Below are 17,934 nucleotides of genomic sequence, written 5' to 3' on the forward strand. Positions count from 1 at the left end.
CCCACAGGTGAGACCAGAGCCAAGGAGAAGCAGAGCAGAGGAGCCACAAACCATCCCTCTGACATTCCCCCCCTCTAGTTTGGGTGTTAACACGGGAAAGGAAATAACCTTGTTCCTTCCCAAACGTTTATCTTGACAGCATCTCCTTCACAGACTCAGACTCATCGTCAGCCCGTGCTGGGTCCCACGTGGCTCTCTCCTGGCAGCCTCCACACCAGGATACCAGTCCTGGCTCCACAGGGATCTCATTCCTGACATGTCTCAAAGCAGCAGCTCTGGCTCACCTGGTTGCCACATCAAGAGAAATTTGGGAGTGTGGCCAGAGACTCATCCCCTTTCCTGACCTCTCCTTGCCAGTCCTGGTGCCTACCATGGCCATGTGGCTCTGCCTGTGCTGGTTCCCACCACTGCTGGTATCCCTGGTAGGGATTCTGAGCCAGAATTGTTGGATTGTCCCCACTGACAGCCCTGCCAGTGGCTGATGACACCACACCAAAGTGAGTGTGTGCACGTGGAACCTCCACTCACACCACATCCCAAATCCAGGGCAGGCTCCATCCTGGCTCTCCTGTATCCCACCACAGCACCTCCAGCCCCAGAGCAGAGACACCCCCAGGGGACAGACCCACAGTGGTGTGGGATGCTCAGGGGTTCCCAGGGCCACATCCCAGGACAGCCAGAGGCACTTTTGGGGACATTAATGAAGCATCTCCCTATGTCACCAACAGTGTGTGAAGCCTTGTGGTCTCTCCATGCCCTGTCCTGGGTCTCCCAGGTCCTCAGCCCACATGGATTATCCCTAACACCCAGTGCCAGCAGGGAAAGCTGCTCCAAGGCAGGGACAAGGACTGGGGACCCTCAGCAGAGCCACATCAGAGTCTGAGCTCAGTGGGAATGTTCCCGATGCCCCCATGGCAGAGAGGTTGGGAAACCAGAGCCAGAGCCACACCAAGGAGTTTTATCTCTCAACCCATGAGGAAATGGGACCACCAAGGCCATGCTGGGGCTGCCTTCATCCCCAGCTCCTCCTCCTCCTCATTCTCTGCCCTGTCCTAAAAACGGCGTTATCGGCAGCAGGCCCTAGAAAAGTAACAGGATTCCGTTTCCTGTTTTTCCCATGGAAACCCTCAAATAGAAGCTGGCCTCATTATGGCAATTTTTTGGGTCTCTTTTTTTTTCAGCTGGGCTAACAATGAGCCATTTCCTGCGGCGGCTCCGAGAGGCACCTTGCGCTCTGCTCCCGCTTCTCCACGGCGGAAAATCCTACCCAGGGAGGTCAGGGCAAGGCTGTGCCTGCTCCTTCCAGCCCCTGCCCCGCTCAAGGCCAGGGGCCCAGGGTGGGGGTGCACTCCCCACACATGTGGGGGACCCCCCTGGCCCCCTGTGGGGTGATGCCTAAGGGTTGGGGCGGGTGGGCAATACTCGGATGTGAGGGATGCACAGAAGTGCCAAATCCCACATCCCTCTGGGTGGTGAAAACAAAGAGCCAAGGTGGGTCCTGAGCCTCCCTCCAGCCACAGCACGGAGAGGAGGCAGCTTTGGGCACCTGGCTTTGGGGACATGGCTTAGGGGACCTGGCTTTGGGGACATGGCTTTGGGGACCTGGCTCTCTGGGGACCTGGATTAGGGGACCTGGCTCTCTGGGGACCTGGCTTTGGGGACTTAGCTTAGGGGACCTGGCTTTGGGGACCTGATTTTGGGGACATGGCTTTGGGGACATGGTTTAGGGGACCTGGTTCTTTGGGGACCTGGCTTAGGGGACCTGGCTTTGGGGACCTGGGTTAGGGGACCTGGCTTAGGGGACCTGGCTTAGGGGACCTGGGTTAGGGGACCTGGCTCTTTGGGGACCTGGCTTTGGGGACCCAAGCCCCAGCACCAACACCTGGCAATGTTTTCCTGCCATCAGGAGCAGCCCAACATCTCTCCGCAGCCCACACTCATCCATTGGCCAAATGTCCGGCCTGTCCCCCTCTGTCACCTCCCCGCCTGGGGACATCGGTGTCCTGCCACTGGTGCCACACCAGTCACCGCCAGCCCCGCTGGGGACCCGGGCTCACCCCGAAAGCGCTGGCACCGCAGCCCGGCCCCCGCCTGGCGCGGCACAGAAAGAGCCCACTATGTGCCACAATGGCCTGATTGTCCCCAGAGCCACCAGGCTCCGTCCCACCCGCCCCGGGGCCGCCCCACGCGCTCGGACCCATCAAGGGACCCACTGTTGCCCTTAGGGGGCAGCGGGGGGGGCCCTGGGTGTGCAGTGACAGGTCTGTGGGTGCCACCAGTGGTGGGTGAGCAGGGGGGCTGCAGAGCCCCAGGACCTGCCTGGGTGCCCATTTTGGGGCAGGGGGACACAGCCCCTCGGGGCTATGCCAGGACTCGGGGCTATGGCAGGAACCTGTTCCCTACCCTGGCATGGCTCCTGCCATCCCAAACTCCCTCGGGGGATGGGGGACTCCACTGGGCCTCATCCCCTGGGCAAGAGCAGGATTGTCCCCATGGTCACCAGTGCCCCATTTTGGCCACTCTGCAATGACCTGTCCCCTCCTCCCTGAGGACAGCCCAGCTCCATCTTCACCCTCCAGCTCCTTTTTCCCAGCCTGGCTTGGGAATGGGACCGACCCCACATCCCTGCACGCCCCAATTCCAAGAAACCAACCCTCTCCCAGCTTTGGGGACCACAGGGAGCCCAAACCCACCAGGAATGCTGCCCATTCCCTGCCCAAACCCGCCGGGAGTGTTGCCCATTCCCTGCCGGACCGCGACGCCGCAGGTCTTGCAACACCAAGGTGTGCCCGGCGCGGCACGGCCCGGGCAGGCAATTAGGGAAAGGCTTAATGAAATCCCCGGGAGAAGCAGCCAGGAGGTCGGCGGCAGGTTTGAAGCAGCCACCCTGCTCTGCAACCTGGGGCATCCCAAGCCAGGCAGCCTCCTGGAAAGCCGGGTTTGGGGAGCAGGGCACACGGCATGGCATGGCATGGCACGGCATGGCACGGCATGGCACGGCACAGCTCACACCGCCGGCCCCACCGCTCGCGGGCCACGGGCAGCCAGGTCGATATTTTCCAACTTGGGAGCTTAAAATAGGTCATCTATCTCCATTCCTTTTTAAATCAGGTCTTGCTGCCTTGCTGAAGACAAACTTGGTTTATTAATGGGACGGCACCGACTTGAAACCTAATCCTTTTTTTTCCCCTGTAATGAGAATAAAAGGCCATCCCGGGGCTCGGCAGCTTCCCAGCATGACCCCCCCTCAGCCCTCGGTGTTTTCTCCCAGTCAGAGGCTCCCTGTGAGCTCAGGAAAGGCCCTTGGCTCTGGCTCAGAGCCATCCCAGCAGTGGCTCATGCAGCACCCACACTGTGACCCCAACCCAGGGCTGCCCCCTGGTCGTGGTGCCCAAGCCCCGAGGTCCCCAAGCCCTAAATAACACCCAGCAGTGCTTCCTTGGCAGCTGACACTGGATGATGGTGCCAGGCAGTGCTGCCAGCCCCAGGGGGGTTTAGGATCACACATCACCCATCAGTCCCCCCGCGGTGACGGGTGCCAGAGGTGCCAGGCGGGCACAGCATGTGACACACATCAAGGTTAAACCACAGAGGTTGGAGCCCTCCAGAACCCCTCCAAAACTCCCCAAAACTCCCCAAACCCCCGAGGCAGCCAGCAGGACCCCGGGGTGGCATCAGCCCGGTGCCCCAGCCGGCGCCAGTGCCAGGTTTTGCGCTCACAAGGCAGGATTGCAGCAGCAGCCCCGAGCACAGGCTTTTCCTGTCTTTCAAGTTCAGGGTTCAGAAAGAAAGGAGCAAAAAAAAAGGCATTAAGAAACTCAATTTGTTGAGCAGAGACAGTAAATGGGGGACAGGGGCAGGAGCCATGAGGGGTTGAGGGCAGAAGCCACTCGATGAGGGCTTGGGGACAGTGGGGCACAGCCCCTGCCACGCAGCCCCGGGGGCGGCCACTGGGCAGGATTTCTGCTTACACAGCACTGAACTCTCACTAGAGGACCACAAAGCGCCTTCCTGCCCACTGTCCTCCCCAGATAGGGTGGCCAAATAACCTCCCCCCAGTCCCCCAGCACCCCAAGTCATCCAGCACCCCAGGACTCGGGTCTTGCTCCAGGTGCTGTCCCCCCTCCCCCCCGAGGGCACATTTCACCCCCCAAAAAAGCAGATTTCAAGCCTGGAACCCCCCCTGAAAATCCACGAGCCAGCACTCAGCGGTACAGAGTAAGCAGGGAGGAATCTGAGGAGAAACCATGATTAATGCTCAGCCGCTCGCCGAGCAGCTCCTCATCCCTGAACCATTTCGCACACCCCAATTAATCCTTTGAGGCCGGTTATTACCCCCATGGCCGGGGCCGAGGAAGCCGAGTTCAAAAAACCAGGAACTGAGGAACAGAGGCCAAATTCAGCTCCGGGGCGAGGACGTGCAACCTCTGCTCAAATTAGCAGGCGCTGTGCCAGTGCCACACCGCAGCCACATCCCCGCCCGGCCGGCACCACGGTCCCCCCGCGGCCACCGGACCCCCACCCCGGGTCCCGCAGTGCCGTGCCCATCTCCACACCAAGGCTTCACCGGGATTGGGCATAAAATGGGCAGGAAATGGGGATTTAGCCAGCAGCTGGGCTGGCCTTCCTTGGCACCACCGGGAGACGGGAAGATGGGAATCGCCCCCGTGTCCTCCAGTCCAGCGGCGCCGGGCAGTGCCAAAGCCCGTGCCACGGGTCAGCAGATACCAGGGGGGCCAGATTTGACCTCGAGGGGCTATTTGGCATGTTGGGGAGTTGCTGCTTGCCCAGGGCCAAGAGCTGGGAGGGATGGATCAGCCGGAGCCACATGGAGACAGCCCAGCCGGGAGTTTGGGAGGAAATGCGTGGGTGTTTGTGGGTCTCGTCGTGAGAAGGGGCAGCCCAGCCCTGGGGTCTCACCCTGAGCTCCAAAGCCAGTTCCAGGCGCCACAGACCCTCCACCCTGCCATGATGCCGCTGTGGGTGGGCACTGGGGACAGACCACCATGGCCACCACCACCCGAGGCATCGTGTGCGTGGCTGGACCCTCCCTGGTCCCGCTGGCCCTGACCCACAGCCCAGTTCCAGGGTGCTGGCTCTGCCCCAGTGCCAGTCCCATCCCCAGGGTGAGCCCTGAGGAGCTCGGGCATCACCCACCCCCCTGCGCCACTGCCAGACCTCGGCACCATTCCCAGCAATACCAGTCCCTGCTCCACACTCCCCCAGCAACTCCCGTTCCCCACATCCCTACTACAGCCTCCTTGGTCCACCCAGTATCTCCCAGTTCCTCCCAGTCCCTACTTCCCGAGCCTACAGCCTCCCCAGTCCATCCAGTATCCCCCAGTGCCGCTCCCTCAGTATCCCCCAGTGTTTCTCCCCCAGCATCTCCAGTTCCTCCCAGTCCCCACTCCCTCGAGTCCACAATCCCTCCAGTCCACTCAGCATCCCCCAGTGCCGCTCCCAGTTGCTCCCAGTCCGCGCTCCCAGCGCCTTCCCAGTGCCCCCAGTGCCGCTCACCGCGGGAGCGGGCGGCGGGATCCCGACCAGGCAGAAGGCGATCCCATTCATCGGGGCTCGGCGGGCTCGGCTCGGCTCGGCCCGGCCCGGCTCCGCACGGCTCGGCTCTGCCCGGCGCAGTCCCGGACGGCGCGCTCCGCTCGGTGCGATGCGGTGCGGTCCGGCCCCGCACGGTCCGGTCCCGCTGCGTTCGGCCCGGCCCGGCCCCGCACGGTGCGGTCCGGCTGGGCTCGGCTCGGCTCGGCTCGCCTGGGCTCGGCTCGGCTCGGGCTGGGCCGGCGGCGGCCCCGGCCCCGGTCGCGGCTCCGCCTCCTCCGGGCGCCCGCGGCGGCGGGCGGGGCGCGGGGCGGCTCGAAACGGCTCGGAACGGAACGGCCCGCCCGGCGGGAGGGACCGGCCGCGAGCACCGGGACCGCCACCGAGACAGCGGAGCGGAGACGGGAACCGGCACCGGGACAGCGGGAACCGGCACCGGCACCGGCACCGGCACGGCAGGGACGGGAACCGGCACCGGGACAGCGGGAACCGGCACCGAGCTGGCACCGCGACGGGGACCAGAGCAGGCACTGGCGAGGGACTGGGATGGGCAGGGGATTCCCAGCAACAGGACCACACAGGGGACATCCAGGGACCGGGATGGGACACCCAGGGATGGGTGGGGGACACCCAAGGAGCGGAATGGGGACACTGGGGACCGGGACAGGCAGGGGACACTCAGGAACAGAACTAGGCAAGGGACACTGAGTGACTGGGACATGCACAGGACACCCAGGACCAGGACCAAGAAAGGGACAGGGATGGGCAAGGGACACCCAGGAATGTTACCAGCCAAGGTACATCCAGGGATCAGGAATGGCACATGGATGGGACACCCAGGGATGGATGTCACAGTAACAGTGACAAGGGACATCCAAGAACCAGGACAGAGATGGATACAGGACACCCAGGGATGAGGGCTGGGATGGGGAGGAGACACCCAGGACAGTTTAAGCCAGGACAGAGGGACAGGGACCGTGAGCAGAACAGATCAGGGTGGGCACAGGACAGAAGGACAGAGGGATGACAGGACAGCAGGGCAGAGGGATGACAGAACAGCAGGACAGAGGGATGACAGGACAGCAGGACAGGACCAGCTGGACAGGCACCGGCAGGGCGAGGCCAAGGCCAGGCAGTGCTGGAAGAGAAGCATCAGACAGGACACACGGACAGGAAACACCAGGACAGGGGGACAGGAGTGACGGGGACTGGCACAGGCAGACGTGGGGACGGAAACACCCGGGTTGGGGCTGACGGAGGGACAAAGGGTGACACAGACGCACAGGGAAAGGAAACAGCAAGGACGGGAAACAGCAGGATGGACAGACAGAGCCTGGCCTGGCAGAGAGAGAGATGGGGACAGCCAGGACAGGGACAGCTGGCATGGGGACAGCCCGCAGGCCCCCCTGTGCCACTCTGTATTCCCGGGAATGCCGGCCCGGGACACCTCAGCTGCCAAGCACAGAGTTTTCCGTGACACAATTAAGAAAGTCTGTGTCAACAACGACTTCCTCGGGCGCCTGGAGAAACCTCGGCACACCAGAACAAATAAATGACCGAGCTGGCGGCGGCCGCCGCGGAAGCGCCGGGAATTCGCGGCTGGAAAGAGGCCGCAGGGGCTGATCCTGCTCAGGGGCATGTCCTGCCCAGATGGCAGCTCCCAAAGGCTGCCATCCCAGAGCGGGGTGGGCAGGGGACACCCAGCAACGCGAGCAGGCAAGGGACATTCAGGGATGGGGAGGGGACAGGGAAATGAAGGGACCAGACTGGGCAAAGGACACCCAGAAACCACGACAAGGATGGGCAGGGGACACCGAGGGATGAGAACAGGGATGGGGTGATGGCAAAACAGCCACCCTGGGGTACAGCACCCATCACCCCAGGGCACAGCACCCATCACCACAGAGGTACAGCACCCATCACCCCAGGGTACAGCACCCATCGCCCCAGGGCACAGCACCCATCACCACAGAGGTACAGCACCCATCACCCCAGGGGGTACAGCACCCATCACCCCAGGGCACAGCACCCATCACCCCAGGGCACAGCACCCATCGCCCCAGAGGTACAGCACCCATCGCCCCAGAGGTACAGCACCCATCGCCCCAGGGTACAGCACCCATCACCCCAGGGCACAGCACCCATCGCCCCAGGGCACAGCACCCATCGCCCCAAAGGTACAGCACCCATTGCCCCAGGGCACAGCACCCATCACCCCAGGGTACAGCACCCATCACCCCAGAGGTACAGCACCCATCACCCCAGGGCACAGCACCCATCGCCCCAGAGGTACAGCACCCATCGCCCCAGGGTACAGCACCCATCGCCCCAGGGCACAGCACCCATCACCACAGAGGTACAGCACCCATCACCCCAGGGCACAGCACCCATCTCCCCAGGGCACAGCACCCATAACCCCAGGGTACAGCACCCATCACCCCAGGGTACAGCACCCATCACCCCAGGGCACAGCACCTCCAGCATCTGAGGGGTGGGATGGAGGGATCTTGCCCTCTGGAAACCTGTGTGTGCCAGCACCCGAGGGGGGCCCACAGGATCGATGCCACCACCACCGCTGTGCCCTGCCTGGCCTTGGGAACTGTCCCAGCTGCTGGAGGGAACAAACAGTCGGATGTGAGTGACGGGACGTTTCCTCCCTGTGACGATGCAGTTGGACACACTCACCCCAACTCCAGCACCCTCCACCCACGCTCAGCACCCCCAGACCCCACGGTGGGTCCCTCTGTCCCCAGACCCTCTGCAAGGACCACGCTCCCTGGGTTGTGCCAGCTGGGATGTGCCCGATGGCTGCCCTCTGCCTGCCAGCCAAGCAGCACTGCCCATCCCAGCCTCTCTCCAGAGGGACTTTCCAGGAAATGTCCTCTCCAGCTGGGTTTGGCACCGAGGGCCAATCCAGTGTGGGGTGATAGGTCTGATAAACTCTTGATGAGCTGAAGGAAACGCCTCAGCCCCCTGGAGGGGCTCCCACAACCTTTGTCAGAGGACAAAGAAATCCCAGTGGCTTTCCAAAAGTGCTAAAGCCAGACTGGTAAGATTGGCACAGGGTGGAGTGTTGTGAAGATGCCACGGTCACCTTTTGCCACATCTGGGAACAACCCAGAGTGCCAACCCCCAGGCCTGCGCTGTGTAGCACCTCAAAACTTATTACTGACTGTAGCCACTCAAACCACCTGAGAAAAAAAGTATAAAAGAGGTTGGGCATGAGCAAAAATTGGGGAGAAATGCCATGGTCTCTGAGGGGGCTGTGCTGTCTCCTCCCACTTCTTCAGATAATGTAGGGGTGAGAAACCCTTGTACTCTCTATATTTCATACTTTATACTTTATTCTCTTTCAACATCTATTACTTTATACCTTCTATCTCAAATCTTATACTATTCCTGTTACCTCATACCCTTCTATGCTTTCACTTCCACCTCACAGCTACTCTGATGCTCCTTTCACTTGGCTGGATCTTTATTCTATAGGCATCTTATTTACTAACTGTGTTTTGCTGCTTTAATACTAATAATTATGGCTCATAACTTGCTAGGTGTATATCTCACTTTACAGCGGTTGTTGTGTTCCTTTAAGGTGTGCAGTCCTTTATTAACATGTGTGTTAATGGGAAACAGCTCTATATTCTTTCCTTTTGCTTTGTGTAACAGAAGGTTCTGTGCAGGTCATTTTGTTGCTCTGTGTTGCTGAGGGAGTTCTAGATTTGTGGTTTAGGTTGGTGTGTTTCTGGTTAGGAGTTTTCTGTTGTTAGTTAAGTCTGTCGTGGGGGGTTTGGTGTCCTTGTCTGTGGAATGTGTTTTGTGCTGATTTCCTTGGGGGTTTTGTCATCAATTGAACACAATCCTGCAGCCAAACGTTATCACCAGCAACACAAACCCCACAATAACTGTCACATACTTGTCTTGATACAAGTTATTTCAGGAGCTGCTGTAGAGCAAGTTCTTTTCTTGCTATTAAGTGTGGTCCTTACAGAGTGTCAAAGACCCTTCCAACCTTTGTGCTGCCCAGTGTGTAAGACTTCAGTGTTCTGGGACACTTACAGATAATAAGTTCTCCCTGGCTAAAGTGTGATCCTCACAGGAAGGTCAAAAACCTTTCCAGCCTGTGTTCTGTCCATTGTTAAAAAGGCAGTGCTGGGTTCATAAAGCTTTAATTGTTCCAAGGACACTTATAGCTAATAACTTTATATTAATACAGGTGGGATGAGAAATTTCTGCATTTCTGCCCCTGCTTTTCACAGGACACCAACCAACATCCACCCTCTCCCAGCAGACAGTCCATGGGAAGCAGCAGAGACCTCCCCCAGCTGTGCCCACCCTCTGCCCCCTCCCATTCTCCTCTGGGCAGCCCCACTCTTGGGGGTCCTTCCTGCTGTGCCCCCTCATGAGGGACACATGGCCACATCCTGCCTGAAGTCCCTGGGCCAGGCAGGAGCTTGGTGGAGAAGAGCCACTGATGGCAGGACCCAGCCATGGACTCCCGAGTCCCCTCACTGGGGAGGTGACACAACCAGAGAGGTGACACCACCTGAGCTGGCCCTGGTGGACCCAATTCCCTACTTCATGTGAGGCAAAGACAGAGATGGGCCTCACAGGAGGTCAGGGAGAAGAATCTCCGTGAGGGATGAGCCCCATCCTGGGATGCCCAGCTGGGGAGTCCCAGTGGGGACCCCCAAGCCCCATCCCTGCTCCTTGGCAGCTTTCCCAGGAGGATGCCAACGGAGCAGGATGCCACCATGCCCCCAGCCAGCTGATGCTCCATCCCCACTCCCAACCCTCTTTGTCTCCCCCAGCCCCACCCCAGCCCCAAGATCTCATCATCCCAGCCCCCGGGGACACCTCCCTGCTCTGTCCCCACGTGCAGGGTGGGACAGCACACACCCGGCAGGGCGTCCCCGTGCCCAGCGCTGCCACTGCCACTCACCCACACCCCATTCCATGACCATCCACCCGAGAATCACCATCCTGCTGCCTGGGCAGCCGCTGCCCACCCTGCCCGGTGTGGCAGAGCAGACCCACCACACCTCAGTCCCCCACCCCAAATCCCGGCAGCCCGAGGAGCGGATCGGGGACGGCCCGACCCCCGCCCGCCCTCCGGGGCTGCCGCTCCCTGCGGAGCCGCTGCCGCGCCGCAGACAAAGGCAGCGAGCGGGGACTCCAGCCTGGAAAGATGGGTTTTAACCTAATCCCTGGAATTAAAAGGAAGAAAAGCAAAAGTGGGGCGCGGGAGCGAGGGGTGGGCAGCGGGGCAGGGCCAGCGATGCCCGCGGCCCGAGCGCTGCCCACGGGGGTGGCGTGGGTGCCCTCCGGGGTGGGGTTCCAGCTGCGCCCCCGGCGCTCAGCACCCCCCGGCCCCAGCAGCTCCGGCTCCCCCTCGGCAGCCACGAAGCCATTTTGAGCCGTCGGCGAGACGAAAGGGTTACGGCCCCAACCCCTCCTTCGCTGCCCGCAGCGGGGCCGTCGGGATAAACAACAGCAAGGCCGGGGGGATCTGGGCTGGGCTGGGCTGGGCTGGGCTGGGGAGGAATCCCGGGAGCGACACGGGGGGGGCGCTGCCACTTACACGCTCATCCCACATCAGGGAGGGGCTGCGATCCCGCCGGGAATCGGCGTGTCCTGCCGACCCCTCGCTCCGCGCATCATCCCCACCCGTGGGTGCCCGTGGCAGGAGGTGGGAGGGTGGCCGGGCAGCGCTGCCGGGCGCTTCCAGCCCTGCCCGGTGCCTCCGGGCACATGCCAACCTGCTGCCGCTCCCGGCCTAAAATTACCTCGGCCCCTTCCGAAGACGTCGCCGCCAATCAGGGCGGCAGGGAAGGCGTGCGAGCGGCTCGGGAGCTCCTCTGCATTGCAGCTGGATGTGGCACAGGGGGTTTTTCCAGCGGGAAAGCGAGCCCCGAGCCGCGGCGGGCGGGCAGGGGGTGCTCCGGGCACTCGCAGCCCCCGGGGGGGATGCAGCACCCGAGGGTGTCGGTGCATCGCGAGCAGCCCCCGCGGGGGCTTTGCCGCTCCGGCGGGGCGGGTGAGATGCCAGGGGGCCGATGGGGCTGCTGATGGTGGGTGCTCACCCCCCTCAGTGACACCCCCACGCTGTGTCCCCCCCCTCCCCGTGCTGCCTCTCCCCGCCGCGGCCCTTCCCGGGTCGGGGGGGCGGATTTTGCAGCACGCGGCCCCCAACGTGCAGCCAGAGCTTGCTGGGAGCTGGGGATGCGCCGTGCCCAGCGTGGTGGCTCTGCCCCTGTCCCCGCGCCTGCCACAGCCCCTCCTGCCCCGCGGAGGGTCGGGGGCTGAGGGGCAACCACAAAGCATCAAATCTTGCACTCAGACCTGAGCTGAGCCCGAGGGATGGGGCAGGGGGAGAAAAACACGAGACAGAGCCTGAGGGGCTGCAGGGAGGGATCTGGACTCCTCAGATGGGGGGAGATGATCTAAGGGGGAGAACTCCCACCCCAGGGACACTCCTGTCCACGCAGAGCCACGGAACGGGGGGACCAAGAGCACCCCCAGCCCCAGGTGGGCACCAGGGAGGGACAGCACAGCCCAGCCGGGCACAGCGGCCAGGATGGCATTGGGTGGTGAATAACGCGATGGGGAGACAGAGCAAAGACCCCACGAGGTTTTTCCACACCCCACAGCAAACACTGCGGGGCAGCTCCTGCCCATTCCCAGAGCAGAAAACCCTTCCCCAAATCAGGCTGCTCCCAGCAAGTGGGGCGAGACCCACCTCGGGCTGTGACAGAAACCTGTGCAGAGCAGGGACCGCGTCCCCCCGGCTGGGTGAAGCACATGGGTGAGGCTGGGGGTCCCAGATGGGTGATCTGGGGGCAGCCGGTGGGTGATGTCGGGGGTCCCATGTGGGTGATGCTGCGGTGGGACACGGGTGATGCTGGGCCAGCCGGTGGGTGGCTGGAATGGGGCAGGGGATGACGCGGGACTGGTGGGCCCTGGGGAAGGTGGGTGGGGACGCGGGAAGGCAAAAAGCAGTGGGTGGGGAGCGCACGGGTGGCAAGTGGGGTCCCCCCGACAGCAGGTGAGGTCCCGGGGGGGCGGTTCGTGTGGTGCCGCGGTAGCCTCGGATCCCTGGAACGGCGCCACGCCCGGGGGTGCTGGACCCGTCCCGTCCCCGCCACGGCAGCTCCGCTCCCGGTTCTAATCCCCATCCCTATCCCGGTCCCGCTCCTACCTGCTCCATGGGGCCGCTCAGGGCGCGGGCGCGGCGGTCCGGCCGCGGGCCATGGGCCGGTGCCGGTGCCCGTGGCGGTCCCGGTGGCGGTCCCGGTGCCGGTGGCGGAGCCGGCGCGCCCCGGTGCGGCCCCGCTGCTGCCGCCGCCTCTCGCCGCCGCCGCCCACGCCCGGCGCCGCCCGGCGCATCCCGGGAGCGGCGTCATGTGAGCGGCGGCGGCGGCGGCGGCGGCGGGAGGGGGCCCCCCCGGCCCCACCCGGACCCCGCCATCCCCATCCCGCTCCTTCCCTCCTCCTCCGTCCCTCCAGCCTCCCTCCATCCTTCCCGTTCTCCATCCCTGCATCCCACCCCTCCATCCTGCATCCCTCCCCTGCATCTGCATCCCACCTGCCCCTCACACCCAGTTCCACTCCAAATCCTTCTTCCATCCCTTCATCCATCTTTCCACCCCTTCTCATCCCTTCATCTTTCCATGCATCCATCCATCCCTCTTCCATCTTTCCATCCATTCCCATTCATCCTTTCCTCCTGCCCATCCACACATCCTCTGCCCCTCCATCTCCCCATCTCCCCATCCATCCATCCATCCATCCATCCATCCATCCATCCATCCATCCATCCATCCATCCATCCATCCATCTATCCATCCATCCATCTGTCCATCCCATCTCCCCAACCTTTTCCCATCCACCTGTCCACACCCCTCACCCTCTACCCCACCCTCCCTCCTCCTCCTCCTCCCTTCCATCCATCCCTTCACCCACCTCCCTTCTCCCAAAGGCTCCCAGGGCTGTGGAACTCCCGGGGGTTCCAGGGGCAGTGCTTGTGCCCAGGATTGGGGTGGCACCAGTGCAGGGCATGGGTGGCACAGGCTCCCCACTCTGCAGGCAGCGGATTCATGGCCCCTGGCCTGGCCACAGCCTTTCCCAGCACAGCAGCCAAGCCTTCCAGCCTGGATAAATATTAGCTTGGAGCAGCGCTGGTGCCAGCCCAGCATGGCCTGGTGACCCCTGGGGCACTGCCAGCGTGCCTTGGCCAGGGGCACCCGGCCCTGGGCCTGTCCTTGGATCCCTGGGAACAGCCCCACACTCAGCCTCAGCTTCCTTGGCACTGCCCTGTGCTGTGCCCTGGTTTCCCTTGGATGGGCCCAGCCTGTGCCTCAGTTTCCCTTGGAACAGCCCCAGCCTGTGGCTCAGTCTCCCTTGTTCCCACATTTGCTGCAGCACGTTGGGATGAGGAAGGATGAGGATGAGGATGAGCAGAGCACCCACCCCATCCCCTCGGCAGGACCCAGCCCCAAACGGGGGGACTGAGGCCAAAAAAGCCTCATAAAAGAGCACGGCCAAGAGTGATTTTTGTGTTTTGGCAGCAAGGGCAGGGGCACCCCGTGCCCCCCTCTGGGTCTGCCCAGCCTCGTGGTTCAGACACAGCTGCCTAAGGGTGGGATTCAGGGATGGGGAGCGGCTCTGGGACACCCCAAAGGTTGTTTTTGGGTGGGATTCAGGGATGGGGAGCAGCTCTGGGACACCCCAAAGGTTGTTTTTGGGTGGGATTCAGGGATGGGGAGCAGCTCTGGGACACCCCAAAGACTGGGTTTGGGTGGGATTCAGGGATGGGGAGCAGCTCTGGGACACCCCAAAGGTTGTTTTTGGGTGGGATTCAGGGATGGGGAGCAGCTCCAGGACACCCCAAAGGCTGGTTTGGGGCGGGGTCCCTGCCGGGCTCGGAGCTGGCACAGAATGGGCATCACCAGGAGTCACCCCCATGTCCCCCCACCTCGGCTGAGCCCCTGCCCCCCCTACCCTGGGCACCCTCGGGGCGCGGCTGGGGGTGTCGGGGCTGGGCTGGGGGAGCCGGAGCGGGAAGAAAGCGGCTTTGTCCGGGGGCTGCGAGTCTCGGGGGCCGCGAAATGTGCCGCTTTCTGATGCAAATGAGCTGGTAAAAATAAAGCTGCTGCGGCGCAGCCATGTTGGGGCTTTTCCAGGGCCGCTCGCAGGCGGATGGACAAAGCGGCTTTGTGGGCTCGGGGGGGGCACCGAGGAGGTGCCCCAGCCCTGCCCCCGGGCACGTGGCTCCCCTGGCACCCTCTTGGGCACATCCCGAGGTACAGCATCCCTGCCCGCAGCTCCTCGGGGCTGGGAGGACCCCCAAACCCGCCCGCTGCCCTCTCCCCCCGCAGCATCCCACGCGTCCCTTTGGCTCCCACCAGCCAAGCGAACATCCAAGAGCAGCCCCAGATGTCGGAGCCCGCCTGGAGTGCCCGTCTGGCCCCGTCAAAGCCGCCTTTGTCCCCGCACAGAGCCCTGCCCCGGGCACTGTCCCCGCGGGGGGACACGGGGGCAGGACCCGCCACCCCTCCCGTCTGCCCCGCGCCCAGGGCTGGAGGAGGAGGAGGAGGAGGAAGAGGAGGAGGAGGAGGGGGAGATGAAGGCTCCCCGAGGCTGCCAGCCCCTCCCCAGCCCCATTCTGTCGCTCCGCAGCCCTTTGATCTGCCAAACTCGGGGGCGTTCAAAGCGCCTCGGCGGAGGATTCGGGGCGGGCGGAGGGAGGGGAAGCACCGCACGTGGCCCCCGCACCGGGGCAGGGGCTGGGCAGGGGCACGGGGGCACCCTGGGGGACAGGAGGGGGTACCTGGGCATTCCCAGCCCTCGGGTCCTCATCCCACCCCACAGGGATGCTGGCACTGGCAGCATCCCAGGGGGGATACACTGGGAGCATCTTGGTGTCTTTTGGGGCACCAGGAGCACCCCGAGGGGGCACCCAGAGGGCACCCAAGACTCCCCATCGTTTTTGGGGGGCACTGAGAGCACCCCCAATGTGGTTCTGGGCACCAGCAACACCCAACGGGGGCACCCAGGGCTCCCCATTGTTTGGGGGGCACTGAGAGCACCCCCAATGTGGTTCTGGGCACCAGGAGCACTCCTGATGTCTTTCTGGGCATTGGGAATACCCCAGGGAGGGTGCCCAGGGCTCTCCCTGATTTTTTAGGACCAGCAGGGGGGTGTCACCGACTCAAGATCCAACACACAGAAAACACTCAACAATTTCCAAATATTTTATTTCAAAGCCCTCTCTCTTCCCTTCCCACCCCAACAAAAAAACAAAAAAAAAACACCCCAAAAAATTCCCCAAAATAACCCCAAGAAAAACAAACCCATCAGTCAAAGCCACGCTAGAAATGAGTTACAAACACCAAGTCAGCTCTCCCTCACTGACCACTTAAAAAAACCCCAACAAAATCCCCAAAATCCAGGAATTTCAGGCCAGTCCCCCCCCAGGACCTGCAGCAGGGACCAACATCTCCCACGAGAGGCCAAACATGCCTATTAATACAATATATACAGACAAACCCACAGGTACAGCCAGGGCTCCCCCTCCCCACCCCAAAAATAACCAAACACACCCAAAAGTGCATTTGTGGTTCATATCAAAAAACATTATTATTTTTTTTATCTGAAAGATTGGCCTGCAAGTCTGTTTTATTTTTTTTTTACCATTTAGTAACTTTTTAATATACTTTATGAAAATAAATTATACAGCAACTATTTTAATAAATTAAGCACACAACAACAACAAAAAAAACCTTTAAAAAGGGGGAAAATAAAGATAAAATTAAGCAAAGCTGCATTTTTTTTTTTTTGCTCTACCAAAGGGTGGTTCCTGCCCTTGGAGCTGCCAAAGTCTGTTCATTCCTTCTCTAAAGGCAAGGCTGGATCCAGTGTAGGAGTGACACCCTGGATGGGGTGGGGGGAGCACTGGGAGGATCCCAGGGGGGCACTGGGAGCTCCCTGATGTGTTACTGGGCACTGAGAGGATCCCAGGGGGGCACTGGGAGCTCCCTGATGTGTTACTGGGCACTGGGAGCATCTCAGGGGGGCACTGGGAGCTCCGTGATGTGTTACTGGGCACTGGGAGCATCTCAGGGGGGCACTGGGAGCTTCCCAGTGTGTTACTGGGCACTGGGAGCTCCCTGATGTGTTACTGGGCACTGGGAGCATCTCAGGGGGGCACTGGGAGCTCCGTGATGTGTTACTGGGCACTGGGAGGATCCCAGAGGGGCACTGGGATCATCCCGGGGGGCACTGGGAGCTCCCCAGTGTGTTACTGGGCACTGGGAGCATCTCAGAGGGCACTGGGAACTCCCTCATGTGTTACTGGGCACTGGGAGCTTCCCAGTGTGTTACTGGGCACTGGGAGCATCCCGGAGGGCACTGGGAACTCCCTGATGTGTTACTGGGCACTGGGAGCATCCCAGGGGGTCACTGGGAGCTCCCTGATGTGTTACTGGGCACTGGGAGCATCCCAGGGGGTCACTGGGAGCTCCCTGATGTGTTACTGCGCACTGGGAGCTCCCCAGTGTGTTACTGGGCACTGGGAGCATCCCAGGGGGGCACTGGGAGCTTCCCAGTGTGTTACTGGGCACTGGGAGCATCCCAGGAGGACACTGGGAGCATCCCAGGGGGGCACTGGGAGCTCCCTGATGTGTTACTGGGCACTGGGAGCTCCCTGATGTGTTACTGGGCACTGGGAGCATCCCAGGGGGGCACTGGGAACCCCTGATGTGTTACTGGGCACTGGGAGCATCCCAGGGGGGCACTGGGAGCTCCCCAGTGTGTTACTGGGCACCAGTTGTGCTTGTTCAGCTGGAGGCACAGTCGGAGGTGGCACTGCCAGGACCCCCCTCATCCCAAGGGATGTTTGGGAAGGGGGGTCCCACCTGCCCCAGGTCACCTGGAAGACTCTGGATGAGGCGTGAGGGGCTGCTCAGAGCACAAGGATAAATCCCTCCATTCCCAGAAGCCAAGGGGGGTTGGAAAGGTGGACAATTCCCTGTTCCCAAAAGCCCAGGAGGGGTGGGAAGGTGTCCAGGTCCTCCCCAAGCCCTCAGACCTGCTGGTCCATTTTAAGGGTAAATTAATCCCAACTGCAAAGAAAGAAGGGAAATATCCAGTTCCCTTCCCTGGAAGAAGGAAAGTTCTTCCTTTAGCAAATCCTGCTTTTCCTCCTCAAACTATTCCTGGCCTTGAGCCCCAGCCATGACCAGCAGCACAGCCCCACACACCACAGGTTGTTACTAAAACCACTTTTAGGCTTTAAAAAGCACTTTTAGGCATCAAAATCTGGTCAGATATGGCAACACCACATTCCTGGAGCTTCCAAATCCATCAGTTCCCTCCCACAGGAGC

The 17,934-nt window shown here is 61.8% G+C and overlaps 1 protein-coding gene across 2 annotated transcripts in view; it reads right to left on the bottom strand.

Annotated features, from left to right (window-relative positions):
• ARHGAP23 (Rho GTPase activating protein 23) overlaps positions 1–12,890 on the bottom strand; it is a 37,682-nt gene extending 24,792 nt beyond the window's left edge. The window contains exon 1 of one of the 2 annotated variants that reach the window (XM_071577512.1): positions 12,749–12,890. In XM_071577512.1, coding sequence (XP_071433613.1) covers positions 12,749–12,757 — 9 coding nt within the window. In that variant the 5' untranslated portion in view covers positions 12,758–12,890. Of the gene's footprint in view, positions 1–5,517; positions 5,835–12,748 lie in introns of those variants that run through there. The other variant, XM_071577511.1, reaches the window with a different exon arrangement.
• Between the last annotated feature and the right edge of the window lie 5,044 nt (positions 12,891–17,934).

This window comes from Pithys albifrons, chromosome 25 (assembly GCF_047495875.1).
Source record: "Pithys albifrons albifrons isolate INPA30051 chromosome 25, PitAlb_v1, whole genome shotgun sequence".
Taxonomy (NCBI): domain Eukaryota; kingdom Metazoa; phylum Chordata; class Aves; order Passeriformes; family Thamnophilidae; genus Pithys; species Pithys albifrons.